The sequence below is a fragment of the Emys orbicularis genome, chromosome 2, assembly GCF_028017835.1.
Source record: "Emys orbicularis isolate rEmyOrb1 chromosome 2, rEmyOrb1.hap1, whole genome shotgun sequence".
NCBI classification, from domain to species: domain Eukaryota; kingdom Metazoa; phylum Chordata; order Testudines; family Emydidae; genus Emys; species Emys orbicularis.
Window position 1 is genome coordinate 123,145,118 of NC_088684.1, and position 21,214 is coordinate 123,166,331.

General features: G+C 40.7%; 1 protein-coding gene across 1 annotated transcript; it reads left to right on the forward strand.

Moving 5' to 3' along the window:
• The first annotated feature begins 58 nt into the window (after nucleotides 1-58).
• On the forward strand, nucleotides 59-19,135 carry LOC135875139 (serpin B6-like). Its single transcript, XM_065400129.1, has 7 exons — nucleotides 59-132; nucleotides 6,654-6,831; nucleotides 9,483-9,620; nucleotides 10,945-11,062; nucleotides 11,633-11,775; nucleotides 16,798-16,965; nucleotides 17,827-19,135. Exons 2-7 carry the CDS (start codon nucleotides 6,664-6,666, stop codon nucleotides 18,229-18,231), a joined length of 1,140 nt encoding a protein of 379 aa, XP_065256201.1. The 5' UTR covers nucleotides 59-132; nucleotides 6,654-6,663; the 3' UTR covers nucleotides 18,232-19,135.
• The last annotated feature ends 2,079 nt before the right edge of the window (nucleotides 19,136-21,214 follow it).

Here is a 21,214-nt window from a genome sequence, read left to right on the forward strand (position 1 = left end):
CGGCGCTAACACAAGCCCGAGGCCGCCTCCCCTTTGCCCAGCACCACCGGAGCCGCTTCAGCGACCTGCGCACCCGGCTCCCCGCAGCAGCCGCCGCCCGATTCCGCACCGGTCCCGCAGCACCGCCCCTGGGTCAGTCCCGGCCTGGCGCCCTCTGTCCGGGGCCGCCTGCGTGTGGGGCGGGTCCTGCCGCGCTCGCTGCCTCGGGCGCGGTAGAAACCCCGAGCCGGGGGCGGGGAGCGGGGAGCGGGGCTGCGACTTGGTTTAGTTTCCAGCCTGGGGCTCAGGGCCGCTCGGTTCTGGCGGGCGGGAGGAGACGCTGGGAGCCGGAATCCGCCCCGGGCATCGGCCCCACGGTTGGTTCAAGCAGCCGAGGGCGGGGGGGTCTCGCTGGTGTCCGGTGAGTTTGTGTCTCTTGCAGTGACGCTGCTCCGGGCGCTGAGAGCCAGGAACCGAACTGTAAACCCGGTGTGTGATGGAAACACCGCAAGCCCGGGGGTGCGGCACCCTATGCTCCTGCTGGGATGGGCGGGAGTGGGGGGCAGGTCTGCCTGGGGGGGACAGGGGAGGAGTCAGGCTCCTAAGAGACCAGACACCTGAATCTTGAATCCACAACTCACAATAGGTGTCTCAGGTCCTTTCCCTGCCTTGAGAAGGTGGCACAGCCTGTGGTTTCCTCCTCCCAGTAAGACCAGGTGGAGGAGGAACCCTGTGATGCTGTGCACCTTGCCCTGGGTTTTGCAGTGTCAGCCAAGGACCCTCCCCTGGTTCCCTTGCCGGTGGGGTAGGACAGAGCTGGTGGGTGTGGTACACGCAGCACAGGATGCTGGTACTTGGGATTTATTAAATCCGTTGCATATACAGGGGCCCCGCCTTGGCTGCTGACTCTTGTGGGAGAGGCTCCGGCGATGGGAGGTGCCTGGCACTGCCATTTACTGAGCCACTAAAACAGCGCACTTGTCTCTAAATGAATCCCTGCAGCCATGGAGTGAAGGAGACAATAACGCTTGCAGTGTACATACCACTGTTATGTTAATAAACTCTGTATAGTAGCATAAACTATGCTATTCTAGACTGAGCCTAAGGCAATGTCTTGGTCCAATAAAAGCTATTACCTCCCCCATCTTGTGTCACTAATAAGTCTATAAAACAGACAGTACAAACTCATTGGAAGATTAGACCATGGGCATGAATTACATTTTAATTGAAATGTTGGGATTAGTTTTTTCTGACTCATTGCTTGTTTTATGCACATTCTGGGCCCCTCACTCCCCCCCCCTTTTTACAAATAGAGCTAACTGTATATCTAAAGATATGTGACATTGTGATCACCAGATAGTCTTATGTATTATTTCAATGTAAAACAAGCTTTTTTATTTTTGAGGTGTCTGTATGTGGGGGGGAGGGAGCCACTTATGGATATATACACTTTAGGCCCTAATCCTGCAACAAGCCCGGCATAAAGCCCCACGAACTGCCTTATGGAGCTCTATGAGACTACAGAGGTCCACACATGCAGACTTATTGCAGGATTGGGGTCTTAGTTTTTAAGATAACAATATACCAGCAGTCCTCGACTTTACAACGTTCGAGTTACGACGAACAGCACCTATGACACTTCTACATTGACACCCCGATTCGACTTACGATTATAGGTTTTGAGTTTACGCTGCTCAGTCCCGCAATGGAGTAGATTGCAGTTACGAGTTACGATGTTAAGACATATGATGCAATTGTAAGGAACCAATTGTGTCATAGGTCCGAGGATTGCCTGTATCTACAAAAACATTACAGCTTGTTAAATACTGCTTTTGCCTTTGCTCCCATTATGCTCCCACACAAGGGGAGATAGATATGCATACACAATTCTTTAAACTTGAGAGATGAATTTTAAAAACTCAAACTATTCACAGTATTCAGAGAGTGCAGAATCGTTTTTCGACATTCATTCAAAAAAAAAGATTTAAAGTGTTTATTATTTGTTTCCAGCAACATTGTAATATCCTCGGCAATTTCCGGTCATTAAAAAGGGGTGATCTCTACTCTGTGAAGGTTATAACAAAATAAAAAAGTTGCAATTGTTTGTGTCTTGTTAACAAAAGGTTTTAATAACACAATGTCATTTTGTTCCCTTGCTCTTTTTTGTGTGAGAAATAGATGATTTCCAGCTATCCTTAACCCTTACATAGTGAAGTTATGGGTCCTGTGCCAAACCTTAAAACAAATAAGTAATCAATTAGCTGGCTTGTAGGTGTCACATATGAAGTAGGCCCTCAGGAAAGATTTAAATATGGGGACTGAAGTTGCTTTGCAGACTAGTTCAAGAAGGGTGTTTCATGCATGTGAGAAGTGCCAACATGGAGAGAAGATATTTGGTAGAAGTGGTTCTTTAATCTAGCAGACAGAAACATGACGAGATCCTATAGCTGGAAGTTGAAGCTTGACAAAATCAAATGGAAAGTAAAGTTTTGAACAGGCAGGATAATTAATCATTGGAATAATCTACCAAAAGACTTGATGGCTTCTCAATCACTTCACACTTTTAAATTAAGATTGGCTGTATTTCCAAAAGATATGCTGTAGTTCCCCCACAAGTTAGGGGGTTGATGTTCCCTTAATGAGCATGTGTGAAGTATCTTCACATACTCATAAGGAGAGTGAAGCTCTTAGGGTTATGCAGATGGTCATGAGAGACCACTGTGATTCTTAAAATCTGAGTCCTATACCAACTTGATGTTTGCTAGCATTGGTAGAGTGGAGGGAACGGGGTGGTTTGAACATGGGGTGCTGTTGGAATGCAAAATGAGGCATGGACAGCCAAAGAAGGTAGACCAGTTATGCAGGACCTTGAAGTCAAGAACAAGAAGCTTGAACGTAATGCAGTTTGGAAGGGGAGCAAGCCCTTTGATACACAAATCCCTCACATCTCCTAGTTTCCCATTCCTACTCCATAACTTTTTGCTTGATTCAACTGGATTTCTTGACTAGGTATACGTTAAATACAGTATTTAAACAGAGATGGACAACATGATACACACCGCTACCTGACACTTGTGTATCATGTTGTCCATCTCTGTTTAAATACTGTATTTAACAGTTGAATCAAGCAAAGTTATGGAGTATGAATGAACAATATGAAATGAAGTGCTCTTTTAGCATTATAGCCTCTTAATATCTCTGTGATAGTTTTTAAATGTAATATCAATTCTAGAAAAGGTAGCTCTTATTCTCATGTATAGATTAGCAGTTATCAAATTGATTTCCCCCCCCTAATTTTGACACTCTTCCCTATTTTGGCTTTAGTAACTAGAGGAAAAATACACTGCAGATTTGTAAGACTATAAAGCTTGTGGCAGCTGTCAGGATTGCAGGATTGTTTCTTACTTGGACTGTGTTGACCATAGATCTAGAAATTTTTCTAAATTCCAAAAGAATTGTCTGTTTTGGCATGGAAACTCACATTGTAATGCAGGGAGTTATCCTACACAACACAGAGCAAAGGGGAAATACAAGCAATGCTGTTTTAGGAGATCCCAGAAGTTTATTCCCTCTGACATGTAGCAGTTTGTACCAGCACACATACAGATTCCACTGTGTTAGGGAAACTAAAAAAGCAGCTCCAGTATCATGGTCATGAAAGGAATCTGGTTGGCTAGGCCTAATAGTATGGACTGTGGTATACCTAGACCTGTATACCACAGAGAGATGCATTCCTCTAAGGGAGATGGGGAAGAGTGTTCTTTTCCTAATAGGATTATTGTAAAATGGAAAAGGGCAGATGATTCATTTACTTGGTAACATTGCCCTCAAACTGCGTTAAAGAGCTTTATTCCAGATGGTCAATTAATATTCTGTCAAACAGAGTCAAAATGTATTCCTGCTATTTCCAAGGTAGTAGCACTATTTTGGAACCAGAGTGAGTGCATCCGAAGAAGTGGGTATTCACCCACGAAAGCTCATGCTCCTATACGTCTGTTAGTCTATAAGGTGCCACAGGACTCCTTGCTGCTTTTACAGATCCAGACTAACACGACTACCCCTTTGATCCTTGGTACATCGATTATCTGTTTTAGGGTTTTGATAAACTTCTGTCTTCGATAATAAGACCGCATGATCAAGACATATCAGTCTTGCAGAAGTATTTAGAAGCTAGCAGATTTATATTTTGCTGTCCTGTGTCTCCTAGATTTGGGGTCAAGGAGGACAAAGAACAAGTGACAGTACTGAGTCTGTGCTTTTTTCTGTAATATAATACATTTAATTTAAATCAGCTTGCAATTTAATTTCAAGGTGTTTTAATAGTGCCAAAAAAGTACATAATGCAAAAAACAAACAAAAAATTCTGCAGGAATTAAAACTCTAAAACATGTATGACATCTGCACAAGAGAAGTGCAAGTGTTTACCTGTGTGTGTGGTGTAAAATTCTCTGTGGATTCTTTTTTAAATTCAGTCTAAGCTTTACAGTGCACAAGTCTCTCATGTTCCAGTGGTACTTAGGGTAACCAAACATGGACTGAATCAGACTTTGATCTGATTTGAGTTTCTGGTAACACTGCAACAGGAACCAATTTGTAATCTCTGGATGTCATGATGACCAACAGTAATTCCTCTCCCCTCTTTTTTTTTTTTAGATTCAATGGCACAATGGGATGGAGTCTGGGCACTGTGACCTTCCCCTCTCACGGGGTCTCAGTGCCTCGGCTCTAACTTGAGCCTGAATTTTACACTGCAGTTTTATAGCCCTGCAGCCCGAGTCAGCTGACCCAAACTAGCCATATCTGTGCCTCAGGTCTTTCACTGCAGTGTAGACATAGCCTATGTGTCTTGCCCAAGGCCAAACAGGAAGTCTGTAGTAGAGCAGGGAGTTGATACTGGGTGTCCCGCATTCCAAAACAGCTCTGTAATCAACAGTCCATCCTTCTACAATAATGATTTCTTTGCTACTGCGCTGAAATTGTGCACTTGCGAAATACTCTAAATAGCTGAATATTCTTTTAGAATACTGTTATTAGAAAGTTGCCTTGACAGTTTTGTAGAGACTCTGCAGTTTGTTCTAGCTTTTTATTGCCATATCAATAATCAAATCAATCCCCCACACTATTAATTTCAATTAGTATTGCCTGCTGGTCATAGGTTCTGAAAATACAAAAGATATCAGTCAGCTCTAATTGGGAGCTTTCCAGTAATTTCTTTATGCACAAGTGTATTTACAATGAGCAACTACCGGGCGGCAGCATAAAATTAAAGTCATTTTGTTACGGAGATTAATAAAGAGACTGCAATGCGGACTCTTTTTCATGGGGTATTGGACGAAGACAACCAAATTTGCTTCATATAAGCTACAGAACAGTCATTAGGTGGCAACGCTGATTCGTTTTATTATTAATGTGTTCTTGGATGGGCACATATGTCTACTATTCATCTTCATTAGACTTTCTTTAATCCCAAAGGTTCTGTCATACTACAATGTGAATTAAGGATAATACTCTCTTGTCATGATTGCAGTCAGTCTCCCAATTGGTTGAATGAGAAATGCTGGAAGCAGAATCTCCTGTTGGTCACTGGCAGACAGGAATAGATGGGCTGAGAGTATAAAACAAAAACAGTGCTGAACAATTGCCCTCTAATTGAGGTGTCAGGAAGGGAAGAGCAAAGGAAGTTTAAAAATACTGAAACAAAAGAAAGGGATGAAACATTAAAGAGTGAAGACTGCAATAAAGAGCTCTCGTCTTACCTGTTTTGCTCACCCTCTCTTTATATTTTCCTATATCTCTTCCCATTTTGCTTCAATCTCCCTATCTCTGCAGAAGTGGCACTCCACCCCTCTATAACATATAGTCACAGGATCCGCTCTCCATAACTCTTCTTTGAAATAGAAGACAAGCACTATCCTAGAAAGCAGCAGGAAGTAATATGTGGATTTACTGCAAATGAGTGAATAAGGCAGGTGTTTATAGAACTTTACACCCAAAATCAGTTTTTAGTTGACTAAGAAAGTTAACAACCCAGGTCATAAAGTACATGCAGTGACTATTTTACACCAGAGAATCTAATATTAATTCAAATACAGTAATTATGTACTACAGGTTGGATTAAAGTAAATTTGAGGCATTAAGTATTGCACAGCTGTGACTTAAACAACATGCCTCCAATAATGACCATTAAATATAAAACATATTATATGAAATATAATATTATATAAAATATATTAAATGTTAAAATAAAATATGAAATATAAAACATATATGACATATAAATTGTATTCATGTGACTAGACTGTCTAGTCACATGAATACAATTTATATTTGTTGGTAGATAGGTACTGAATTTCTGAAAAACAGTGTAATGCTATTGAAACTCAACACGAATCTTAAGGAATTGGAAAACTTTGCAATTTGTGTGAGTTTGTCCCACTTGTTATCTGAAGGCTCTTATATAAACTCGGATTTTGAGAGAGAGAGAGAGAGAGAACACATGATCCTTAAACTTATTTGATGCTTTGCTATATCCTGAGGTGGTGTAAAACCAGTAGTTCCACTGACTTCAGTGGAGTTATGGTGCTTTATACCAGCTGAGAATCTGGCACATTAAATACTCATTACATTTTAAATCTGTATCTTATGTGATCTTTCCTTTGTGTTTTGTCTTATAGGTTCTGAACCATGGATAATCTCAGTAAAGCAAACACCACCTTTGCACTCAACCTATTCAAAAAGCTGAGTGAAAATGCCAATACACAGAACTTATTCTTTTCTCCTTTGAGTATCTCCTCTGCTTTGTCCATGGTTTTTTTGGGTGCAAAAGGTAACACTGCAGCCCAGATGGCAAAGGTATGTCTGGATAAACTTGAACCACTTAAGACAATCTTGGTCTAGAAGCTGAACCACAGGTCTCTATTGTATGTTTTGTACCTATGGAAAACTCCCATTATCATCTTTGTGTGCCTGAGAGTAGAATTTTGGTGGCACCATACAGCTGAGGTGCCTTGAAAAAGAGAGAGCTGTCTAGCCGCCTCAAGAGTTAGAAAAGAACTTCTTCAATTACATTCACTGGGATTAATATCAGATTATACTAATCACCTAAATATGTCTTAAAAACAGCCAGGAGCATTTTCTTAAAATCAGGCCCCCTTTAAGGTGTCAAGTTGGGCAACCAAAAAAATCACTAGTCGCTTTTGAAAATGTAGGCCTAGTTCATTAAACTCTTAATGCCAACTCCTGTTCCAGTGAGCACTCAGAACTTCTAGAGAGAAAGAGGGCCTAGGGAAGAAGAGTTGGGTGCCAAGTATGGAGCCCTGAAGTCCCACTGAAAGGTCAAGCAAAGTCCTAAGAGGAGACCCAGGAGACAGAGTCACAAATGTGAAGGGAGAACAAGATTTAGAAAAGGAGAGTGATCAATAGTGGCAAAATTGGCAGGAGTCAGGGAAGATGAGGATGGAGTTGAGGCCCTGAGATCTCTCTGCAAAGAAGGACTTCTGTGTTGCAGTTACATACCCGTTTAGGTTCTCTTAGCTTGTGGGTTTTTAGTGTAGTCTGCTTGGTTTCCTGGGGTGAGAATTACAAATTTCAAAACTAGATTTATAGCTGTCCACTAGAGCCTTGTACAATATTTGGCTTAGGGGAGGAGAAGAGTTGTCTAAACTTGCAGCTTCAACAGTAAAATAGGGTGGAGTTGAAACCGATTCCTTATAATCTGTAAGAACTTTTAGAATTGGGATGTATATGTCTTTTGTTTATAATGATTAACTACCATACTAGCAGACGTTGCTAAAAATTACATATACTGGTGGGTGCGAACATTCTCTTGTTGTGTGTCAGTAAAATCTCTTGCTCAAAATATCAACCAGTACAACAGCTCTGCAATTGTTATGGAATTCATACCATGGCATTTTTTTTAGCAGTTATTACTCTTCAGCAAATCCAACATTTGGGAGGTTGATTTTTTTTTTAAATACTATCTTAATCAGTGTGTCACCTGAACTCAAACTGAGGATGAAGTTTAAGCTTTAGTACTAGTTATGTTTAAATAAACATTGAGACAAATTCTGCTGTTACATTGGTATAAAACTGGAGTAACTATTAGACTTCAATGAAATTGTGTCAGATTTACATCTATGTAAATGAAAGCAGAATATGGCCTGATCTTGATTTTAAAACCATTGACCTACGAGACCTGATCTCAGTGAATTTAGCCCGGAGACTTACCATGGATGTCCCACAGAGTTATCCCAGACTGCATTTGGTTGAATTGGGCCTATTATGTCCTATGGGGATACTTCCTTCGATGAGCTTCCCATCTCCCCTGTTGGTTTGGGAAGCCTCTGAGGTCTTAGGCTATTTTGTTGATTTGGACATTTGCCTGCCCACATGCAGTAAAGCACTGTAGAGCTAAAGTTTTCCCTTATAAAGGGCTTTTCAGGGTGTCTTACTTCACTACAGTGTTTCATACTAGAAGAGCCATTTTTGATCTCTATTAAATAAATCTTGCTCATTAAAGCAATGACTAATGTACTGGAGCACTAGGTCATTCCATAACATTTCTTCATTTCACTAACATTTAAGCTGAAATAAGAACCAGATGTGTTCTTGAATGTACTCCCAAAAGAACCTTCTAGTACAATAGAATGCTAACTATTGTACTATCAGGTGCTTCATTTTAGTAAAGTAGAAGAAGGAAAAGAATGGGTAATGGAACAAAGCAAACGTGAAATGATGCAACAAATAATTCATTATGGAAGGCAAAATGGAGGCCCTGTTAGAAAGGGACAAAGGCAGCAGCATCCTATGGGAGTGCTTGAATTGAAGGCATAGTTCCAAAACATTGCTGGAAGCTTTGGGGAAAGGACTGTTGAAAGGGATTCCATCAACTTAAATCATACCTTGTCTGAAATTTTTTTTAATCTCTGAGTGTTGCAAGTAACCGTTAAGATGAGGGAAAAATAAGGGACATTTCCCCCCAGTTTGTATACTTGTGCATTTGACAGCACTTTGTGTTTCACTCTTTGTTCCATAGAGACACTTTCCCTGTTTGTCAGGCTCTTCCGCACAATGAAACAAATTAAAAAAATGTAACTATAAAGCTACAAAAATCGATATTGGGGCTCTAGAGACGAGTCTGAGACCTGAAGCTACTTTACTCCATTTCAAAACATGAATTTAGATTTCAACTTGATGGTTTTTCTTTAACTCTCCAGAACTGTTCATTTTATGTGTCCTAAAGCTAGGACTGAGTGAGAGGTCTCTTCAAAACAGCTATGTTTATTTCCATGGTAAAATGTTTTTTCAGCAGTGTCTCTCTTCTAACATAATGAGCTCCAAATGTGTTGTGTAATGGGAAATCCTTTCCCTTTTAGGGCTGCCTTGAGTGTTCAGGCTGCAGCTTTCATCTCTAAGCTGCTGAAAGGCATTGTACTAACCTGTCCCAAAGCACATGTTTCAGCACATGTGGGTCATGCTGAGTGTATTCCTGTCTCTTTCTATAGGTGCTTTCTCTGGACGAAGCTGAAGAGATTCATAATGGATACCAGTCACTTATTTCTGAAATTAACAAACCAGGCACTAATTATGTGCTTAGGATTGCCAACCGGCTCTATGGGGAAAAGACGTTTAAATTTCTTGCAGTAAGTCAAACGTTCAGTTTGTTTTTGTGTTATAACACATTTGCTACGTTTCCACTTTTGAGTGCAAATCAAGGGATTGGCTTTAATCTACAGGCACTATGTAGTTCAGGACCTGACTAACCAAAGCAAGTCTCCTTGTAAAATCCAAACATTTGTGTGCTCAACTGATTGTTTGACAGTCGCTAGCTCTGAACTCTTGAGAACTGGAACGGAGTGCTGTCAATGGAAGGTCCAACAAACCCCAACTCTTCAGCATTCCATTAATCACTCAGGCATTCTTGGCCAGGAGCTAAGATTTTAAGAATTTCCTTCAAATGGTGGGCAGGGAGGAGAATAGGCATTATTGTGTGACTTTGGGGGGGGGGGGGTCTTCCCTCCCCTTAAATTGGACAATGCATTCAAAGGACACAGCAAGGGACACATAATTTTTTTTTTTAAATCAGACAGAAGAGCGATTAGAAATTCTCCAAAGACTTAGCTGAGAGTAACGGGTACTGGGGTATATATTTCCCTTTTAAAATGTATCCAAAAAGTGTACCCCTGATTTTAACCTTACTCTTTCAGACCCCCTTCTTTCATCTCAGAAAATTAAGAGGTAGCTGAAAGTCTCACTTGAGTTCTAGACTCAAAAAAACAAACTTACATTTTCAGTAAGGCAATCAACCTTACCCTCCCCAATCTACAGTTATTTTATTACTAAAAGGGATTGCCAGTATAAATTGGCTCAGATCCAGAGAGCCTCTTCTCAATTAAAGTTAAAACCACTCTGATTAAATATTTAAACTTGGCATCTTTGGCATTTAGTCCATAAAATAGAAGACTTCAAAATACAAATTGGAAAGAGAGAGAGCATGATTTTGACCTAACCACATAATTACTGACCTATTGACATTTGCACAGTAGACCTTTCATAAGGCTGAAGAGCAGGTTATTATGGTCCACACATACTATACAAAAAAGATATAGAAATAACCCCCCTGAGATTTCAGTTCTAAACTAGATCAGGTTTGGGTTACTCTGGGAGGGTTACAAAAAATGTTATCTAGAGACCAATTTACTTGTACTCTCAAACTGAAGCAAATTGATTGCATCACTCTCATCATGCAGTCTTGTTGTTGATCTGTCAGTAAGCTGGCTGCTCGGACTAAGAATGTAATAATAGAAAATAAAATGTTCAGTTTGAAAAGAAGTGACAACAAGTTGGTGTTAAGACTGACTCTTTCTGAAGGGATGGAGGAAGAAAAGGTAGATTCTATGTTTGAGTCTTCTACAACTGCACGCCAGAAAAATATATTGTTAAGACATCCTGCTTTGTTTGTCCTAGACATTTATAGACTCCTGCCAGAAATTCTATCATGCAGAGCTAAAACAACTTGACTTCTCTAGAGCTGCAGAAGATTCCAGAAAATACATAAATTCCTGGGTAGAAGAAAAAACTGAAGGTAAGTAGCTTGCAGAGTTCCACAGTGTCTCTCTAAACAGCTAAAGCCTGCTTAAAAAGCATATGGCCATAGGAGAGATACAATAAGAGAAGGAGAAGAAAAACCGAACTCAATCCTTCAGATTAAGATGTAGTTCTTGTATTGTGCAGATGTTAGAGGATACTGTAGTTCAGTGGTCCCCAACCTTTTCCGTGGGGCGGGCGCCGGATGACTAGCCGCCGAGGACCGTGGCCGCCAGACAAGCAGCTGCCGAAATGCCACCGAGAAGCGGCAACATCAAGAGGCGTTGCCGCCGAAATGCCGCCGTGAAGCAGCGTCATCAAGAAGCGTCGCTGCCGAAATGCCGCCGAAATTCGGTGGCAGCGCTTCTTGACGTTGCCGCTTCTCGGTGGCATTTCGGCGTCTGCTTGTCCGGCGGCCAGTAGGTGGGTGCACATGGATGCCTCTAACTTCTGCACAATACAAGAATTTTGGGCACCGCGTTGAGGACCCCTGCTGTAGTTAATAACACAACTAGGTAGATAGGTGTGTATCAGCTAAAAACTATGCTTCCTTTAATGTGTCCTAAAGGTAAAATCCAGAATCTGTTGGCTCAGGGTGTTGTTGATTCAATGACCAGACTAGTCTTGGTGAACGCCATCTACTTCAAAGGCAACTGGGCAACCCAATTCAATAAGGATTGCACTGTGGAAAGGCAATTTAAAATTAACAAGGTATGAAGTAGGAAAATGTCACTCATTTTTCACTACACTTTCACCCAAAGAAAACAAGAAATGCTTTTAATCAGGATTGCCCTAAGTACATTTTACCACAACCCTCTATTCTTTCCCATCCCATCCCCTCAACACAACCCCTTTGTTTAGTTTATTGTAAACATCTTTGAAACTACATTTTCAAATAAATGCATTAACGTGGCTGTATCCCTTGTTTCCTTCATTCTCTCTCTGTTTTCTGCTATACCTCTCTGTGTATCTTTTCAGCATTGGAGGACAGTAGCCTTGAACATAATTACAGAACTTACAATAGTCAGAATTTTAAAATGTAAGAGAAGAACGTGGATAAATGAGTGTCAGACAGTTTGGGATTCCATACATTGTTCAGTGTTTAGAGAACCTGTAAGTCATTTAACATCCCTGTCCTCGAATCTGTTGCTGTTTTGTGTGCACAACTACCACAGAATTATGGTTACTTACAGAAATTGGTCCCCTTTGCTTCAGTTTTTACCCAATGATAAAATTGGAACATGAAAAATGCTCAACTACTTCATGTTTTATAAGGTTTGATTTGTAAAATGTGTGGTGATTGCTAATTCTCCTCAAAGCAATGTAAATCAGGAGCAAATCTACTGCAGTCCGTGGAGCTAAAACAGCTATACTTAGACTGTAAGCTCTTCGGGACAGGGTCGGTCTTCTTGCTAGCACAGTGGGGTCTTGGTCCATGACTGGGACTCCAAGGGGTATGATAGTATAAAAAATAAGTGAAAAGAATTTGGCCCTTACTGTCTACAAGCAGAAGGGAACACGCATGTGTTCAGATGTTTTTACACATGGAACGCTTCTGTTTACAGCAAACTTTGATCAAAACAAGATCACTTTTGCTTTAAAATGGATTCCACCATTAAATTGATACACAAATTAGATCAGGTTTCTTTTTTTTAGCTACTCACATCACAGTGTGCAAATCTCCTCATCTTAAAGTGCATCTACTCTACCCCAAGGCATAATACAGTAATTCTCAATGTGGTGATAGGCCAGCCCTCCTTCTTGGGGAAGCTCATGCATCCTCTTGAGGCTGTCTCCACATACACCTCTACCCCGATATAACGTGACCCGATATAACATGAATTCGAATATAACGCGGTAAAGCAGCGCTCCAGCGGATCAAAGCAAGTTCGATATAATGCAGTTTCACCTATAACGCGATAAGATTTTTTGGCTCCCGAGGACAGCGTTATATCGGGGTAGAGGTGTAGCACAAACAGGGACTGGTGACATGACTCTGAAGAGCATACCAAGAAACTGAATGAAATGTGAGCCACATTGTATATTTACTCATACCTTCCTGGATGGTGAAAGTCATTCAGGAGTGCCTGAAAGTCCTACTATCTCTCGATGCCATCTTTTAGAGAGAGAATTTTATTGCCCAGCCCAACACATGCTATAGTCAGGCAGCACCCCAGAAGCCATGATTTGGACAAACTGGAGAAATGGTCTGAGGTAAATAAGGACAAATGCAAAGTACTCCACTTACAAAGGAACAATCAGTTGCACACACACTAAATGGAAAATGACTGCCTAGGAAGGAGTACTGCGGAAAGGGATCTGGGGATCATAGTGGACCACAAGCTAAATATGAGTCAACAGTGTAATGCTGTTGCAAAAAAAGCAAACATAGTTCTGGGATGTATTAGCAGGAGTGTTGTAAGCAAGACACGAGAAGTAATTCTTCCACTCTACTCTGCTCTGATTAGGCCTCAGCTGGAGTATTGTGTCCAGTTCTGAGCACCACATTTCAGGAAGGATGTGAACAATTTGTAGAGAGTTCAGTAAAGAGCAACAAAAAATGATTAAAGGTCTAGAAAACAGGATCTATGAGGGAAGATTGAAAAATTGGGTTTGTTTAGTCTGGAAAAGAGAAGACCGAGAGGGGACATGATAACAGTTTTCAAGTATGTAAAAGGTTGTTACAAGGAGGAGGGAGAAAAATTGTTTTTCTTAACCTCTGAGGATAGGACAAGAAGTAGTGGGCTTAAATTGCAGCAAGGGAGGTTTAGGTTGGACATTAGGAAAAACTTCCTAACTGTCAGGGTGGTTAAGCACTGGGATAAATTGCCTAGGGAGATTGTGGAATCTCCATCATTGGAGATTTTTAAGAGCAGGTTAGACAAACACCTGTCAGGAATGGTCTAGATAATTAGTCCTGCCACGAGTGCAGGGGACTAGACTAGATGACCTCTCGAGGTCCCTTCTAGGTTCTTTGATTCTATGATTGTTTGGAAAAAATCCAGATACTACCAAGATAAAAGACGGCCTTTTAAATTTACACTGTGAGAGAAATACATATCCCCAATACAGAGGAGGTATTTTTAAAACTGGTTTGTTTTAAGAAAACAGATAGGCATTAGAACCAATCGTATCGTATAAATTCTGTTAATTCAATGGGATTACACACATGCTTAAAACTAAACCCTTGAGTAAGTGTTTGCAGGATCAGGGCCTTAACCAGAAGATTAGTTTAAGAGGACTGTAAATTAATCCACCTGATTACTGAACGGTACAAATACCAACCCTTCCACTATCATTTACAAAAACTTATTCTAGTACCTATACGTTTTAGGAAAATAAACCAGTTTTCAAATACTTCCTATGTATTGTAGACATATATTCCTCCGATGCTGTAAATTTAAAGGGAAGTGTTTTAGCTTGGTAGCATGTTATTTTTTTTTTCCAAACAAACATGGACCAATGTTATTTTATTGCCAGATATTCTGAATTTACATCTTGAATTATCATGTTTCACTGTTAGTTAACATTAAAAATTACTCAGGTGGTGCTAATTCCAATACTGACATAGATAGTAAACATCAGCATGAGTCTATGAACCAAGTATACATTTCCACTCATAGAAACGAATATTGGTATTTAGGCACCCAAGCATTAAAAATTAATCCGATTTACATGAAAAGAAAATCAAAGCATATACGTATTTCTGCATTATGTGCAATTCTGCGCAATATTTAAAACAATGCTGTGTTAAATTCTGAGTGAAAAATTCTGCCAACTATAAAAAAGTACATTATATTAACGATAAGCATTTTAGAACTACATAGGCAGAAATAAACCCATGGAAATTTTATGCTTAAGTAAAGCAATAGGCCTGATTCTGTTCTTATTTACACAAGCTTTACACCAATGTAACTTAAATTGATTTCAACAGTTACTCTAGAATCAGGCCCATAATGTTGAAATTCCTCAATGTACTGTGAATTCTTTTTCTACTGCATAAAATATTTCAGCTAAACAGCATTTTGGGGGCACCTTTATATTCTGATTAGAAGCAAACACTGGCCCTGTGTCAAAATATTCAAATCTAGCAATGCATTAGCAAATCTGAGCCAAAACAGAGATGCTGATGCAGATGGAATAAAATCTGCTACCAGAGGACAACTGGTTGTTTGAAGTATTCCTCTTGTTTAGTCATATATTGATCTTTCCCAGCTTACAACATTTGGGAGGCAATGTGGTTCAATGGACAGAGGGCAGGCCAAAGAGTGAGAAAACCAGGATTCTACACATACAGGAAGTTGTTCAACTTTTCCTAGCATCCCAGTTTTCCCATTCCAGTTCTATGATTCTATGAGTGGAAACCACGGACTTTACTAATTACTGCTTGGGGGTCTAACCTCCTTCCTATTTGTGGATAATGTAATGAAAATGCAAGTGGATACACCCGCTTACCATCTGTATAGTGGACCTCCCCAAATCTGGTCTTCAGACTTTGATAGGTAATAGACAGTACAAGTAGTGTTGATGGATGACCTGCTCTTGTCCATGGATAAGAGACATACATTCACACTCTTGGATCTCTCTGAAGCATTTGATAGAATGCTATTGTCCTGCCTTAGACCTACTGGGGAGTTGGTGCTAATCTTTCATACCAGGCCATTCCCAGAAAGAGCCCTAACTTGTCAAGTTGCTTAGTTCTCCCTTTTCTTCTTCGAGGAGGGGAGGGGGAATCAGTACTATGCTGATTCCCCATTGAATACAGGGTCATATTAAGGTTTTGACCCTAATCTTCAAAGCTGTCTATGAAACTGGCCTGAGCTGCTTGAGGACTGTGTTTTCTTTATGACAGGGAATAAAGCTTTTAAAAGAATTCATTACGAACTACAGAACTGTCAGTCACAAAATCTCGAGTGGAAGATGGCAGATGACCCACAACTATGGAATTCACTTTATAAGACATAGGAATGATCACAAATCTCAGTGCTTCCAGAACAAACCGTAAAACTCACTCTTTTATCCCCAGCCTGCTTACGCTGACTAGTCATTGGTGAACTAAAGAACTGTCAGAAATGGAGTTCAGATAAGCATGCAGAAATCCAGATGCTAACTGAGCTTTTAGGCTCCTCTCTGATATCAACCGTGAACACTCCCAACAGCCTTTCCAGCATACTAATAGCCACTCTCTTTTTCTACTAATAGCCACTCTCTTTAAACTACTCACAGGATCACTGTTTGTTTTTGCTGCCTGCTCCTTTCCTAAGATCTGGCAAGATCCTTAAGAAAATCTGGCTTTGTGCCCCTGTCCACTCAACCCCTCGTTTTCTGTATTAACAGGCGATAGCAGCGGTGGCCATATTTGCCATGTAACATTCAGAGGTTTGAAATCTTCTGCCTACTAGTGTGAAACTATTTAGGCTCAGAGGTCCAGTGTTTTAACAATTGTGTTGATAGGAAGCTACACAGTAAGCAACTAAAATACCTGTAGTGTTTTCCTCAAAATAAATGTCAAGGGACTGGGCATTACAAATGGGAAAAGCCTGATAGAATTTTGGTTCATTCCCTGTCACCCCAAAGGGCAATGGTAGGACCCTTCCCTACAATATTTTCTAGTGCTCTGTCCAGCCTAATTTCAGATGTCCCATGTGATTTGAATCCCAGTTCTTCTAGTTTAGTACCAATATGCTGGCTCTGTAGTACTTGTTGACACTGATACTTTTTTTTTTTTTAAAGAATGAGAGCAAACCAGTGCAGATGATGTTCAAGGAAGCTAAATTTAACATGAGATACGTAGGAGAGTTTCAGACCAAAATCCTTGACCTCCCTTATGTTGATAAGGAGACTAGTATGATCATCCTGCTTCCTGATGAAATCCAAGATAATTCCACTGGCCTGGAGCAGGTAAGGCATTTGTACTGAATACAAAGCTCAAATCCTGCTAGAGAAGAGCATTTGACAAAATCTCATTTAAATCTGTGAATTCACGTCCCAATCTCCGAACTCATCAGTATTAGCACAGGGTGGGAGAGCTGCGGAGGCGTTACATCTGTCCCCCAAGAGATGGGAATACCATGTGTCACTGTCAAGTAAGCCCAGCTCTCTCTGATGTCCAGAGAAATGTTAAGTTCTGAAAAGAGAGACTTCGTGACCAGGCATTGGGATGAAGTCAGAATGTAGTGAGTGACAGATTGAAGGAGATCCTGGAGAGCTTCCACTGTCACAAAAATCAATTCCTGTTTGATGGATTTCTCCCGCCATATTCCTTTCTAACTGTTGTGGATTGGGCTCTCCCTCACTGTATCTGACCCTCTACCTAACATTTCTTCATATGGGAGTCCTCAAGTGCTCCTCCATTCAAGAGCTACTGATTTCCTTTCTGTGCTATATTTTTACTGGGCTGGCAAGGGACAGCGAAATAGTAATGCCTCTCCCACAGTAGCCACCTCTGCCAAGTACACGTCATTACTAGTGACAACATGCAATTGCATGAACTTGTTACCATGAAGGATGGTCTTGGGAGGGTACCTGCATATAGCACAGCGGAGCTCTGATCCTAACTGGGGGGCCTTTTGACTGTATTGAAAAAAGAATAAGAATGTTTCTGACTGTCATTTATTTTTGGCTTGTGACTACAGCAATAACATTCATTCCAGACCAGGAGAGGATGCTAATCTCTACTGTGTAAACACACACAGTGGGCATTGTTTCGTTAGTATAAATTCATGGCTTTTCTTATAATTTTGTGACCTTTTTTTCTTGTAGCTGGAAAGAGAACTTACCTATGAGAAACTTACAGAGTGGATAAATCCAGAAATGATGGGCTATACTGAAGTGGAGGTGTTTTTACCCAGATTTAAGTTGGAGCAAGTTTATGATCTGAAGCCTGTTCTGAAGAGCATGGGAATGGCTGATGCATTTGACAGCGACAAGGTGGATTTATCTGGAATGTCAGCCAGCAATGACCTAGTTCTGTCGGAGGTTGTTCACAAGTCCTTTGTGGAGGTAAACGAAGAAGGCACGGAGGCAGCAGCTGCTACTGCATTAGTGTTCCGTAAGCTTTGTGCACGGATTGTACCACGGTTCACTGTTGACCATCCTTTCCTCTTCTTTATCCGGCACAACAAAACTGGCAACATTCTGTTCTATGGCAGATTTTGTTCCCCCTAAAAAGAAAAAATGCAGCCATTAACACAGTAAAGTTATTTCCATTTTACTATCTTGGGATTTTTTTTGCACTCTACGCAACAAGCTTTGTACAGATGCTGTACATTACATGGTGCAACCCTAAACATCCTTCTCTCTTGTGCCTGAAACAGCTTTTTGTGGTCCTCTATTCAAATTTAAGCAACAGTTTTAAATAACAGGATCATTTAATATTTATTCCAAGTCGTAAGACTTCAAATGGCATTTTCCATAGTTCACTGTAAAGCACCCCTTGTATCCTGTATACCTTAATAAATGCAGGGTTCCTTAACTTGAGTCCATCTCTAGACATAACACCTTGCTTAATGCATCTCTCCATCTCTGTACATATTCCCCTAGAAATTTGGTTCTCATACTTGGGGTTGCTTAGCAGCAGGTAGTAAGATCTCGTGGGGAGAGGAAAACGAAAGAAGACTGACTTCTGACTGACCTCCAAATGCTTTTTGCAAATTTCCCTTCTCCCTGTCTCATTTTCCAGACTGGTTCATTCTGTGTCTAGCTGTGTCCCCATTTAAAAAAACAAACAAATAGCTCTTGGCAGCCATCTAACAGATTTTTATGAACGATGCTAACACAACTGTTATTCTTGGGGAATAATTGAGCAAGTACTTATTCAAGACAAGGAATGAAGTCAACTCCACTGAAGTCAGTGGTAAAACTTCTTATTGACTTCAGTGGGGTCAGAATTTCACTCTGCATATGTCTTATTAGTTAACCTGGGTTACACTAATATTTTTAATACTTTGAAATAGGACAGATATTTGCTTAGACTGATAATGCTAAACTGTCCAGCCATAGTGATCTTATCCAGTGATTTTGGTCTTGCTGTTTCTGCTCCTTGAACCAACAATAAAGGAACTGATGTGAAGTGCTGTGGGGTCAGGTTTTGTTTGGTTTTAATTGTGTAGTTCTTCAGCTGGAGTGAGATTGAAACAAACATTGTGTGAATTTTGCCATCAATAACTAGCAGGGACAGGCTCTGCCATTCTAAGACTGCACTAGCAGGGCTCCCACCTCCAATGAAGTCCAGTATTTATTGCCTCCTTTATAATACTTGGCTGCCAAGAACATATGTAAATAGAGGCAATAGGATGGTTCAATTGGAACATAGAATTTAGTGTTGTTCTGAGTGTTGCAGCTAACTCAGTTTTAGTCTCAAATTAGGTTTGCCAACAGCATCTCATAACCTGGCAGAGTGAAGTCTGAGTAGGTAAGGGCACAGCTGTCTCTTCTATGGATGGAATTAGTTTCAGTGAAAACCTCGTTGTTGAAAATAACCTTTCACTGTATTATAAATGGCAATAAGATACCAGTCCTGGATTGTATGCAAGGTTTTCATTCCCTCTGCCAACTACAAATCCTGACCCTTCACAATCGTTGCCCCTACAGGCACTGGAACAGAGTCCAGCATTATAGAAACACTGACTTGACTTTAAAGGTGGTGAAAAGGAACAGTCCCTGTGGGCAGAGCTAGAGCATTCTAAGCTGCCCTGGGAGCTGACAGTGGACATGCACCACAGCTTTTCCTTAACTCCGGAGAAATTGAGGAAAACCCTCCTACCAACTGAGCCAGTTCACTATTAAAATGTATTTCATTATGTGTATTTCAGTGGTGTCTAGAGCTCCAACCATTACTGGGGGCCTATTGTGTTTGTACAGGGAGACAAAATACTCAAGACAGAAAAGGAGTGGAAATAGGGAGTCAAGTGACTTTTCTGAAGTCACAGCCGGTCACTGGCACAGCTGGGAATACCACTCAGGTCTCTTGACTCCCAGGGCCCTGTATCCTAGATCCACGCTGCCTCATTGCCACCAATGATTTTGGCTCTGTGGTGGCATAAGCGAGAACACCACAACTGACTTTAGGTGAGTTGCTCATGCTTCAATCAGCAATGATTTTTGGCCTATAATTCTTTCACTTGGCAGGAAAGAAATGGGAGACTTTTTCAATTAGCTTCACTTACACAAGCTGCAGGCAATAGTACATTTTTTTAAAATTGTCATCCATTACTCAATGCAATAGAAATTCTGTGCATAAATGTAAGTTCAGCATTTAAGAAGTTGCTCTGTGTAACTAAGTTCAGCAGCAACAGCACTCTTTGTTTTACTTCCATAGTTTTAGGGTTTTAAAATCGTAGAGTCACATGCTTCAGTGTTAAGTTCTTAGGCAGTGAAAAGTGAAAATAAGAGCAAGGGCTGTTTACAATGGTGTCCTGACCAAATCCCAACTTAGGTTAAGGTATTCTGCAACCTAACAGCTCCCTACATTAACCCGTTCTTCAGTCTTTGGTGTAAACTAGTGCTCGTATGTAATACTGAAAATCTGTTCCAGCTCACAGGTGACTGCATTTCTGTGGTAGGTGAAGGGATGCCATAGACTTGCCAATTGTGCCTTCATTGTACCTTTAAGAAAACTAAATTCACCTCAGTCTTTGGAGCATTCTAGGTGTTCCCCATAGTAAGGGAAAGTTTAGGAAATACCGAGATAGTAGTCTTTTGTAAAAGACAAAACTAAGAAGTTTAAGGGAGACTACTGCCTCGCAATCACTTAATCCATCACTGACGTATACTCATCTCTGGGGTAGAATGCTGCAGCTATTAACAGGACAACATTCACCACACACAGCTTAAGACAGGAGCAAAAGAATAAGCTACATAACAGGCTCAATATTTACCAAATTCTGTGACACCTCTTGGATGAAAGGGAAAGCTGGCAGTGAGATTTCTTCTCCACCCCCAACAGAAAATCAATCTCATCTCATATAGCATAAAGTCTACAAAGGTGTTTAATTCAACAAATTTGTTGGAGGTCAGAATGTGAAACTATAGTGGTAGGTTACAAGTTTTTGGTAAATTGTTTCCAAGAATGTTACTCTGAAGCTTACATGGAGTTTTGGCATTTTTTAGACTTTTGTAAGAACGTTTCTCCATAGGGGCCAGGGACCTG